General features: G+C 37.5%; 1 protein-coding gene across 2 annotated transcripts in view; it reads right to left on the reverse strand.

Annotated features, from left to right (window-relative positions):
* The window catches only part of gmds (GDP-mannose 4,6-dehydratase), a 202,021-nt gene that overhangs the window by 183,025 nt on the left and 5,747 nt on the right, over positions 1 to 13,249 (reverse strand). Inside the window, exons 2-5 of one of the 2 annotated variants that reach the window (XM_042006914.1) lie at positions 6,544 to 6,588; positions 2,325 to 2,412; positions 2,154 to 2,168; positions 1,455 to 1,564 (exon numbers count right to left, since the gene is read on the reverse strand). In XM_042006914.1, the coding sequence (XP_041862848.1) occupies positions 1,455 to 1,564; positions 2,154 to 2,168; positions 2,325 to 2,412; positions 6,544 to 6,588 (258 nt within the window). The remainder of the gene's footprint in view (positions 1 to 1,454; positions 1,565 to 2,153; positions 2,169 to 2,324; positions 2,413 to 6,543; positions 6,589 to 13,249) is intronic. The other variant, XM_042006915.1, reaches the window with a different exon arrangement.

Raw genomic sequence — 13,249 nt, forward strand, 5'->3', positions numbered from 1 at the left:
AGATCAACTAGATTTTTAAAGGAGGCAGTTAGCAACACTGTCATGAATGTCATGTTATAGGCGAATCTTTTGTGACGTCAGTGTTTACCTTTTGCCGCATTGCATCACGGTATTGGGTGGCAAGAAGCTGCATCTGTTAGCTGGATTTCTTTGCATTTGGAGTTTGAGGGCGATCTACTACATGGTTCACTCGTGTTGTGTGATTGGCTGTACGGCTCGTTGGGGGCCCAACAAAAAGTTTTTCCGCATTCCCACCGAAAAAGACCCCGAAAAAAGAAGGAAATGGTTACGTGCTATGATACGTGCTTTGATACCTGCAAGCCTCACTGGTACACGCAGCTGTTGTGAGTCCTATCCTGACCGCTGTTTCTACTTTAAACATTAAAGCTGCTACATGACTGCATGTTTCTCCTAGACTGGATTTGAAAGAAAAATTTTGTAAGATGTTATTATCGTTTTTCACGATAGACCAAACGCCATTTAAATTATAGTTAACAGGACCAATAAAATTGAAAAACAGTCATTAGATTTAAAATGAAAAATTCAAAGGCACTGATAAATAAAGCCTTACCCGGCTTTGCAGTCGCAGTGACATGTGATTATTTCACCGTTTTCTTGGGCGATCACCCACGGAAGATGCGAATCACGCTGTGACTCTGCTTGGCCGGGTCTGACCTCCGCTTTGAGCACGACCACTGATTTTTGTTTCACCGAAAAGATTGGCCCAACCTTTCTTGAAACAAAATAGTTATAAGCTTCGAGGCTTTTAAAAGCTTTTAACCTCTCGTGGGTGAAGGGTCCAGGGCTTTCAACTAAATAAGAATAAATATCTCCCCAGCACATCTGTGGCCAAGATGCAGGTGAGTCAGACCAGTATTTTTCGTCATCCCAGACTTCATATGGGCTTTGTATTTGTTCGATTTTGTCTGCAACACAAATTTTTAGTTTCTCTCTAAACCTCCTCTGGTCTTCGGAGCTTAGCGTACTTATATAATTTGGATTTCGCCCGCTTACTTTCTTGTTTATGCTAGCAGGTTCCGCCATCTCAACAGGTCTTCTTGCCACCCAACCACACGCGCATGCGCAAAAAGATGTAAACAAAGATTCGCCTATTGAGGTCAGACTTAACTGGAATACTTTTGTTGACGTGAGGGTTTCATGGCACAAAGCTGAATCCACTTCTACACTGGAAGTAACTAATTTCTGAGGTATACTGGCATGGCTTCAAATTCCCCAACAATGTTGTAGAAACACAGGTTCAATGTTATCAAAATAATTATCAGTTACTTACTCTATAAACATAACCACAAGCAGTGCTTCCAGGGAATTGAAAGAAAGTTAATAGCTATTATATGGAAAAAGTCTAAACAGACAGTTAGTTTTGCATGAAAGAGGAAATGCACATCATGAAGATCTGTGAGTGTTTAAGGATGTATTTTTTGAGGTCACGCTACCTTGACATGGCTCTGAGCGCCCAGGTTGTAGATCTCAGTAGGCTTCACTTCATTGATGATCTTCACCAGGCATGTGCTGTCTGTCAGGTCACCATAATGCAGCTTCATGTCTGTAAAAGTGCAGAACAAATATTTGTTTTTAAGAGAAAAAGAGAATTTTTATAGATTTTAAAGATCAAACTGAAGAAGAGACCCGAGCACCTTTGTTTACTACCTTACAGGAGGATAGTTTTACCAAAAACCAGCTTTAAAAAAAGTATGATTTACAATCAGTTCATAAAGATTACTATTCCACGATCTACAATCTGTGTGTATATAAAGCACAGCTTTCACTTCCCTTATTAACCCCTTGACGCCTTCTATTGCAAATTAGCAACAAATCACTTCCAGCTTTTTTATTTTATTTGATTGATTTTCTCAGTTTATTAATTCTCATTCATTTACTTTTATTTGTTTTGTTTTTCATTTGTAGCTCATTTTATTCCAGTGTTCTCCTTTTAGTTATTCTTTTAACTGTATTTATTTTATTTTTATATAATTCAAAATAAGGTCAGGCGTTAAGGGGTTAAGGTTAAAACACCAAGCTCTCAATTCCTGATAAAGCTTGGACAGAAAATGGAAATGTATATTTCAAGATGACTACAGGTCAAGCCAAATACCCAAATAAAATACCCAAATAAAAAGTAATGCAACACTTACTAGATGGAGCTCTTTCTGTAGTTGGAATGAAAATAAAAATATAGAATAACGCTGTTTCTTTAATCAATGTGGGAGGCTAGATTCCTCTTAAGATGATAAATTTGACGTAATAATTTGTGAATGTGTGCCCATCTGTTATGTGCACATGAGTGGGGTGAATCAGATACTTACTGCCTTCAGTATGTGTCTGCGGGTTTTGGTAAAGATGCTCAATGCGGCCTGTGTTGAAGGAGCTGGAACGCCGCAAAATGCCATGAACCTGAGAGAAAGAGACGCATTTATAGAGAATACCTTCTGTTTCTAGTTTAAATCCATTCCGATCCAAGACCTAATGTTAAAAAAATGTTTACAGCTTTTCAAAATAGTTTAATTAAATCAACGGTTTAACTGGGAAAATTGGGAAGCATCCAAAAGATTTCCATTTCACAGTCTTTGAAGAAATAAAGTACCCAAAGCAACAAAGCAATCCTTCCTCCACCTTCATTGGTATCAACTCTGGATTTACAGAAAAAATAAGAAAAATAAAGAAGAAAAAATAAGAAAAAAATACTTTTTATTAGCCAGGAAAAACCTGACAGGTCTTTTTGAAACTTACCTGTGAATTTTCATATTCAATTTATTATTAAATAAATAAAAACGTTAATACTTGGAGCACAGCCTTCCTCAAACCTGAATATACCACTGGGTAAAATCAGTTTTATTTACTGACTAGCTTCTGAATTAACTCTTATACTTAGGAATAAATTCAACTTCTAATAGATTTTAGGTGAGGTAGTGTAGCACATTTAAATGTTGGCATTGAGCCAGTTTACTTTCCTTCCTTCAGTGGGGTGGGATTAGATAAGCTTAAGTTTCCTTCATCTCCTCGTGAACATGGACATTTCATTGTGTTAATCTTTTTTTTTTAAGTTCATTTCCCTTTTGTTCTATATTTTTGCTATTACACGTTTAAAAAAACTTTCTCAATCAATCAATCAATCAATCAATCATATTTGACATCCAGCCATGGAGGAGCTGGGATTTCTTAGCCATGAAATTCCTGCTTGGCCACAGACTTCTTTGTAAATACATGATTCAGCAGTGATGATTTTAAGGCTACAGAGATTTGTATCCCCTGTTTAAGCCTATTTGTCATTTACATGTACGAAACTTATACTGAGAAGTCAAAACAGTCCCTCAGGCGTTTGTGTCCTGAATACATACATGCATAAATAAATAAATAAAAATAATGTGCATAGAGAATTTAAAAAAGGGGGATTGTTTCTTCTTCTGTTCTGTCAAATATGAAGACAACAGGTAGATGTGAAAGGAACCTGGACTCAGTCATTTATAAAGTCTCACTTACAGTCCTTTAAATGTTTGCTTCTGTGTCCATCTGCCCCCCCCCACCCAAAAAAAAAAGAATAAAAGTGTGGGAAACACAGTCATTTGTTATAGTTCTTGGAATCTCACATGTGTCTGCATTGCAAATGTAATGTAAGAGCGTTATGTCTCCTGGCTCCAGCTGACTAATTTTTTTGTTGCCGTCTGATCTGTACTCCATATACTGAGGGGAATTTATGAGGAAGGTCTGCTCAGGGAAGATAACAGAACCTGATCCAAGGGGAGTCCATTAGTGGGAGGACTCTGTGCCCTGACCTCACTTCCTTTATTCACTGTGCTCTTCCTGCCTGCCTCTGTGCTGCCTTTTCATGCCACCCCCAACCTGGACTATGTCCACTTCCTCTCTGCTCTCTCTAAGGCAGGCAGCAGACAGCGAAGCTGACCAGGAAGGCGGAGATGAAGTGTTTCTGCCACAATTTAAAGGAAATAAAGTTGTGCTGCTTCTGCCAGAAAACACTAACAGCCAGTGTGTTTTTTTATGTAAATAAGAAAATATTATCAAATCAAATAAAGTTTAAATAATGTGGACATCAGAAAATAATTAAATAAATAAATAACACATAGTTCTAAACAGGTCTTAGTACTGATTAATACAACCTGACATAAACAGGAAAATAAAACATGTAACACTATGATGAAAAATTATTCACAAGTGGAAAACATTCAAGACAGCAGACAATCTTCCCAGGAGTGGACGCCCCAGTAAGTTTAACGAAATTTATTTAGTAATTACTTCAACATATCTTATTTTAAATTATTTTATTTTACCTAAATTATTTTGTTTTTGTTCTTTTTTCAGCTTAAAATCTTTTATTTAAATATATATATATATATATATATATATATATATATATATATATATATATATATATATACACATACATACATATATATACATACATACATACATATATACATATATATACATATACATACATACATACATATATATACACAAACACACACACACACATATATATATATATATATATATATATATATATATATATTTATATATATATATATATATATATACACATATATACATTTATATGTATATGTGTTTAGTGGGTATCATTGAAAACAGGTAGTTGACTTTAGGCAGAACTAGTGGGTGAGTGGGGAGTTACTCAGTCAAATGCTTTCTCTGCATCTAAAGAAATGAATGTGGACAGCAAGAAGGTCGTTGGTTCGAGCCTCGGCTGGGCAAATACTAGGTTTATTGTTGCTACTAGCCAGAGTTCCCTTTAATCCTGGTCCTTGGGGACCCCTGACCTGCATGTTTTAGAGTTTTCCATACCTTAACACCCCTGACTCAAATTAATGGCAGGCACTTAGCAAGCTTGCAAAGAACTGATGAGCACTTCTGTTAATCTGAATCACTAAAACATGCAGGGCAGTGATCCTCGTGGACTAGGATTGAGAAAAACTGGTCTGGAGGACTTAATAAGTTAAGATGCATTTTTCTTTTTTTGTTTGTTTTCCATAATGTTTTTATTGTAAAACACTTTGTGTTGCAGTTTGTTTTGTATGAAAATGTGCTTTATACACAAAGTCTGAATGAAAGTTTAAATTAGAAAAAGACTGGACCAGTATGGCTTGTTAGAAGGGTTGCAGAAGAAATCCTCTCTAACATGGCAGCATGGCATCCTGTAGGTTTGCAAAGCTGCATCTGGACAAACCACAAGACTTTTGGAACAATGTACTTTAGACAGATATTTGGTTATAATGTACAGCAGCATGTGTAGAAAAAAAACAAAGAATATCAGCACAAACACCTAATACAAACTATTAAGCATAATGGTGGAGGACTAATGATTTGGACTTGTTTTGCAGCCACAGGACCTGGACATTGCTTCAAGGTAGGAATTTTTCATTATTATTATTTTAGTGCATGTTTTAACAACTACCTGTCCAGGGACCGCAGCTAGAAATTAGCAGCTTTGCTAAAGCCTTGCACCCAACACATTTCTCTTTGAGGTCAATGTATTGCTGTGCATGTCCCTGTCAAATCAAATTCAAACAACACTGTATAATATATGCTGTTGTTTGCATCTGTAATTGTCTTATGATAAAAAGTAGGTGATATGTTTTACTTTTCTCAAATGCCCTGATGTGTAAAACCTTCAAATTGAAAGAGGGGATCTTTCTTTTTCACTACTAAACAATGACTTACAGTATAGATCCTTATTCTTTTCTTGAAACCACTACAGAGGCCAAATGTAGCCTCAGTCTGACATACTGTAGCTTCCTGTTGCTCCAAAGAAGGAAAGAAAAAACAATGTGGATCAATTAATCTTTTTAAAGAACAGTTAAACAATTTTCTCCATTTGTCCTCATGAAACTTGCAAATATGGTGCATACACCAAAATAAGTATTGTTGTTTATTATTTGCACTCCGATGTGTTAAGTCTCACAAAGCAGCACAGACACACATTATCACCTCCTTTATACACTCATCTACACACCCAGTCTTCTTTTTAAGTAAGCAGTTCTAACATGTGCTTTCACACCATTATTACATAACATCAGCTTATTACTGTATGACCATTTGCACTTTTTACAATTTCCATTTAATCTTCTATATTAATTATTAGTATAATATTTTGTTTGACTAAAATACAGAAACTGCTTGTTAGCCTCCGCTACTATCAATAGGCTGTTGACTTTTTATGGTCCTGAAAAGACATCGACCAGATGAAAGTTGGTGACCTCATTCATATAAAAACAACCATTTCCTTGTTAATAGTTTGACCCAGGGATGCAAGGTAAGGGGTTAGAAAAGCCCATGCAACACTATGAGGTGTGAGCTGGTCACTGTATGTTGGCCTGTCAAATCACATGATCTCAGTGGAGTTCCCACATACTGCTGTGGCTGGATGCAGCTTATCGAGGGAATGCTGGTCTGTGAATGTTGGCATTCATGAGTGTCTGCATGTGTGTCTGAGCTTCCACAGAACAGAACCCTGAGTCTTTTGAGAGTGTACTGTGTGTTTTCTCCCCTCACCTCATAGCCTTTGGAGAGCAGGAACTCAGCCAGGTAGGAACCATCCTGAAATGATAGAAGACAATACCGTTTATAACCACCACAGAAAAGGTAACATTTAAGGTTAGACAGGCATTTCAAGCTGTATTATTAACTTTCAAATTTCAGTTTTGTGTAAAAAGGGACTAAACAGTTGTGTAGCCTAAAGAAAACCACTCATCAGTGAGGCTAATCTTTAAAAAAAAATCAATTATCAAAAAAAGGGCTTCAATTTGAGCATAAAGATTGGACTCTGGAGCAATGGAAGAAAGTCCTTTGGTATGATGAGTCCAGATTTACACTGTTCCAGAGTGATGGGAGCATCGGGGTAAGAAGAGAGGCAGATGAAGTGATGCAGCCATCATGCCTAGTGCCTACTGTACAAGCCTGTGGGGACAGTCTATGATCTGGTCTAAGTTCTGGTTTAAGGTCTAAGTTCAGCAACAATATGTGTCCAAATAATGAGTTCAGCTGACTATCTGAATATACAGAATGAGTAGGTTTGATGGCACAGCCATTTTTCAAGTTGACAATGTGAAAAATCATGTGGCTTAGACTGGTAAAGAGAGGGTCAGTTTCATACATAGAGTGTGTCCACCACAGAGTCCAGACCTGAATCCTGCTGAGAATCTTTGAGGTGTGCTGAAGAAGGCTCTATCTGAAAAGTGGTCAGACTCTCCCATCATCAATATAATATCTTGCTGAAAAATTAATGCAACACTGGATGGAAATAAATCTTGTGACATTGCAGAAGTTTACTGTAACAATGAGACAGTGAATGCTGCTGTAATCAAAGCTAAAGGTGGTCCAACAAAATATTATAGAATGTGAAAAGCACAGAGAAAAGAACAACTACACAAATAGCTCTTCAAATGTCATAATGATGTTTCAGAATGATCCTCTGTGTGAAACCTGTATGACGTAGCTGAGACCTGTAGGTTGGCTGAATATTGAGTCATAAGATCAAAAGTGTAACATCGACACAAATCAGAAGTTATGTGGGTAGACATTGAACCACTGTGTGTGTGTGAGAGAGACGGTGGTGTGAGACGGTGGTGTGAGAGAGCGAGCGCTGTCAATAAGGTCTTGTTCCCCTCACCCATGTTACTCCTCATCTTTTTTCCCTTCTCAGACTTTCCGACTGCACATTCTGAAACACACTGGAACATTCTGACCTAGTCATGGCATTCATCCTTCAATCCCTCTCGCCTATGAGCACACACACATTTACACACTGCCAGCATGCTTCCTCCTCAGGTCTGGGGGTAACAGCGGAGGTGAAAGCTGAGGAGCAGAGGAGGCAGATGAGGAGGTTCTGGAAGTTGGAGGAAACTTTGGAACGAGCACTCAGCACAATCGTATCTTGAGCTGCGTCAGGTCCTGTTCTTGAGTTGTGGCAGTACAGCTTGTCCGGATCTGCCGCAGCAGGGAAAACAAATCATGTTTCCTGATGACGGGGTGTGTTCAAATCAAACCGGCTTGAGAAAAAATTACGAAAGCACATGCTGAGGAAAAGTCAGGGGTAACTGTTCCAACCAGCCACACTAAGCAGGTGGAATTAATCCCACACCAAAACAAAGGGTAACGCATGGTGAAACTGTTAAAGAATGGCTGTGAAATCTCATGCCGATTTCTGAATAATGTCAACGCTGTTGGTGAACACAGGAAATGAAAGAAATTGTGGGTTGCAGCTTTTCAGAGACTTATTACTGAAAGAAAGAAATTCCTTATAATAAAAAAGCATTTTTAAAAGCTAAAGCTTAGAGCTAAATAGTGTTTTTGCCCAGAAAACACAGGACCATCATTTATATAAAAAAAAAAACAAAAAACAAAGAGATGATGCCATCCTACAGTTGCATGCAATCACAATGCTGTATACTATACAAATTGGGACTCGTGTAAATTATGTGGAAAAGAGAGTGAGCATAAGTAAATATTTCTGTTTAAATTATTAACAACATTGTATGAACACCTGGGTCCGTACGCGTCTGCCCTCATCTAACTCTGCAGCCAAGTCAAAGCCCTGCAAGATTCCTTCTGTAGCAAGACTGTCTTTTCCCTCAAAGCAAGACTTCCCCTTCCCATTTCCCCTTATTTTCCACTGAGGTAAAAGAAAAGCGTTAAAGACAAAATTCTTTTATTTTAGCTATTCAGAAGGAAAAGTTCAAAACTTAAGTTAAATAAAAACCTACAACCAATTTCAAACTGTTCCTTCAACCTCACAGCGACTGTGCATAAACAACCAGCAGTCGTCCTTTTTCTTAAACATCATGAAGACATAAAAATAGGAAACATACTGGTTTTAAACATTTTCTTTCCTTTTCCAAATTAAACTTTCAAATCCGTTTGGATAGGCAACAGATAAATGTGAAGACTTTTAATTGGACTTAGGACAATTTTACGAGATCAGTTCAGAATGAAAAAGTTTTACTTATGTTATATTTATTTTATGTTTTCTAAAGAAATTATATATATACACACACACACACACACACATATATATATATATATATATATATATATATATATATATATCTGCAAAGTCTGAGATATTAGCCAAAAAATGGCAATGCTAAAAGGTAAACCCTTTATGTGTCTCTGTTCAGGTATCATACACATGGGTTTTCATGTTTTTATTGTCATAAACTGAGTTGCCACGGAGGATCCTCTTCTGCCGTGTACACCTCAGGTTTAGCTCTCACAACTCTATAATATACCAAACATAAGAAAAAAAAATCAACAGCAGCTGTATTACAATGTCTTTTTAAGGACATTCACAGCATCAGCAAGCTGAGCACCATGCTCAGCTGGAACCGCAACCCAACAGGTTTCTGCCTAAACCGAAGGGGTAGATGGGCACTAGCAGCCCCTCACCCATCCACACGGTGTTCAAAGCTTTGGCCGGTGTCATATTTTCCTGCCCCTGTGCCAGGGTCAAAGCGTTCCATGCCAGACCAATATGGAAAACAAGCCTGAAGAGCTGCAGCTCTGTTTCAAAACAAGAAGCTCCTTTGAGGCCATAGAAGCCCATAAACCCTGGCCTCACCTCACCATTTCCTGTTATGTGGAACTCGGCACACACATGTTTACCTGCCAGGTCAATACCACACCACAAAATGCCCAAAGAGTCATTTAGGCCTGTGACACAATATAATCTATTTACTTTAAAATAATACTACATACACACTGAAGGACTCGTTGAGGAAGAGGAGGGTGAACTTATAATTATGGAATAATTATGGATGCTGTTCATGTTTAGTGATCAAAAAAATTAATTAAAATATAACAGTTGAATATTTAGTTAAAGAGTGAAATATAAAACTGTACAATACAAAAGAAAACTGATACAAAATCGTGACAGAAAGTAAATCTGGTATCGATGTTGGGCTAAAGGAGTCCATGTGTCTGAAAAATGTTAACAATTTTCACTCACCAGAACTGCCCTCATCCCTCCACTAGTCATTAGCTCCAATCAACATTCCCATCATCATCATTATCACATCAACATCATGTGCTTTCATTAAGAGGCTGGAAAGTGTGTGATGCCTGGACTGGGCAAAATTATAACACATTTGCTGGATTATACAAATCTGTATGAGAATGGAGAACTGCTGTTACAGTTACAGTTTACAGTTTTTATTTCCTCGGCCTAAGTTTACTCAATTTAATCCCCGTTTCCATTCAACCAATGGCTGGAACCCCAAAGTATTCAGTTTACTATTGTGACGGGACAGAAAAGGCAAATATTCACTCATGGCTGGCACAAACCTGAAGTTAAACCAGACAAATAATAGAAAAGGTGTGAGTGTGGTACCCTCTACTGGTGAAACAGTAAAGTGAGGACCTTGTTACTAGACTCTACCTCTGTTACTTCTGACACATTATCAGACTGACATCATCTGCCAAACATAAAAAAGACCCAACGGAAAACCTGAATGTATCCAACATTTAAGGAGCTCAGTCTTCGTTTTTGCTGGCATGACACACACATGCATGTAAACATACGGAGCATGCATGCATTTATTTGTCATTGTGCATAACATACAAATGAACCACTTTAATGTGTTTTCTTTAGACCACAGGCAGAAGCTGGCAAGCGCAGCACTGCTCTACCATTAAGGCCCGATATGGTGTAATGACACTGTAATCACAGACCACAACGTACACACAATCACACACAAACACTCGCAGCTGTGTGAAGACCGGCCCGAAACCCTCTCCTCTAATTTAGGACCATTCAGGCATGTCACTGAACAGAAAATAAACACTTATTTAAAAGAAAATAAAAATAATACAGATAGGGCAGCTGTAGAGCCGTAGAGCATTTCAGACTATAACCAATAACTGTTTTTAGCTACAAACCCCCAAAACCTAAAAAGGTATTTGCATAATAAAATAATTAACAACCAAGAAAACAACTTGATAACAGAGACACAAATCCAGCCTCATGCATGTGGTTTGTGTTGTCAGTTACATTACAAACAAGGGCTTTCCACAGCCAGGGTAAAAGGTTGGTCAGTAGAACTGTTCAGCCCTCTGGATATAAGCTGTATCACAGCCCTACACAGAAAGGCGAGAGCTCAGCTATATACTGAAGTATCTGTAACATCTCACTTTATAGTAGACAAATCTGTCATGAAATAATTAATCAGACTAAATATCTTTGCTTAACAAGGTTTAAAATGAATGTGCAAGATATGCTTTTTGTAGGCCAAACAATGAAGTCAGAGCAATCATTTTCTAGCTTATTAAAGGGGCTCAGAGCCGCCGCTCTCACCACGCGCATCACGCACCAGGTTGATGGCACCAAGTTCCAAGGGGGTCACCAATGAAATTGGACTCATGATTAATCCTAATCACAGCATATCTATAGTTACAAATCTTATAGCCTTTTGAACAGGGAATCAGATATTTTAAGGAGATGCATCATTGATCACTGCATTGATTGGCTAAATCCGGAACTCTCAGTTGGATGCACTAAGAGAACATTGAACTATACATCAGTGGATATTTGTGTTCATTTAGGCATTTTTCCTCTAAATCTGGTCATTATTTTGGCTGTGTTAGTGCATATGGAACCATTTTTTGTAAGAAAGTGTCTCTGAACAAATTTTACAATTCAATTTTTTAATTTTTATTTTATCTGTAGCATTTTACCCATGGGCCTGTCATGGGGCTGATTTTAATACTGAACAGTAAAAATGTTCAATATGTAAACAGTTTTCTCATAAAAGAACCCAAACATCACAGAATGCATCATTTTACTGTGTAACAGCCCACAGATTAAAAAGAAAATGGGGGCTCCTCAAAACCATTGTGCTTAGGGCACCGAAATGGCTAGCAGTAGCCCTGAAGGGGCTTGATAGGCAAAATATGCTAGCAAACATCAAGGTGACGATTCTTGACTATTAGCTTTCCGCACTCGTGCACAATACATACTCCACTGTCTTTTGTAATTCTTTACACACATGCTCATGTACTACACTTGATCTGATCACGCAAAACTGTTAATAATGAACATTTGGTCAAATAAAAAATTCAAGCAATTGGTCGATGTTACAATCGTGGCAGGAAAATCAACAGTAGTATTGTAGATGGTATTTAAGGCCCTGGCATCATGGATTGATAATCACCCTTAAACTGCCTCTATCATTCACTTCTGTGTTGCAGCTTGTTTTAATTCTATAAAAATGCTCTGAAAGAATCAAAAACACAAAAGGTCGTCCATATAAATAAACTTTTCACTTGGCAACTCAAAGCAAGCATATTCCCATCCTAAAGGTGCAAGCTGCCTCAAAGTTCCAGCGTCTGGGATGTAGTAACATCTAGTGGTATACATTAAAAATTGCATCTAAATATATGGGGCAGAAACATCATGCTCAGATCAAGGCAATAGAAAGAAAGAACCTCCCCCCATCCCTTCTTTTTCATTTATTTATTTTAATATATCTACAGTAATAAAACATTGTAATGAATAGTGCATTTCTACCATTAGATCATTCCCAAATATTACACTGCAACCTTTAAGCTGACTGTGATTTCCTGTGTGAAAAAACCTCAGATGAGAATACTTTTGCAGGGAAAACTGATACTGTTGGTGATTCGATAACCTTAGTTAATAATGCAGTTCTACTCCAGATTTAAAAAACAAAATGGTCAAGAAAAATAATAAATAAATAGGGCTGGAAAAATGTGGGATTTTTTGGTTTTGACTGAACATAAAATTCTTAATGTATTTTGTTCCTAATGCTATATATATAAAACTATTTTTTATATATAGTTAAGTAATATTTATTTGATTCACTTTACCATTACACCATCCCCGTTATCATTATATCCTAAACTGGTTCATAAACTCTACTGTAAGGCTGAAAGTGCAGCTAATTCAGCTTTTTTACAACTGTGGCTCAACTTGTGTCTCTTCTCCTGCATGTTTAGAAGTTGCCAGACTTCTGTCAGAGGAGCCATCAGTCTTAAAGGAGCCATCAGCAACCATTATGAGCAACAGAGGAGATGTGTGCACGGATTCTTAGCTTTATGAATATTATTGTTGGCACTCACTCAGACTCTGTGCTGCTTACATACAGTCAGTGGGAGAAAGTGAGAGGGGGGAATGAAAGTGCATTAAATGGCGACAAAGGATCAAAAACGGAGGCACATACGATGGACATCAAACAGCTAGAGAGGT

The sequence above is a fragment of the Melanotaenia boesemani genome, chromosome 14 (genome assembly GCF_017639745.1).
Source record: "Melanotaenia boesemani isolate fMelBoe1 chromosome 14, fMelBoe1.pri, whole genome shotgun sequence".
Lineage (NCBI taxonomy): Eukaryota > Metazoa > Chordata > Actinopteri > Atheriniformes > Melanotaeniidae > Melanotaenia > Melanotaenia boesemani.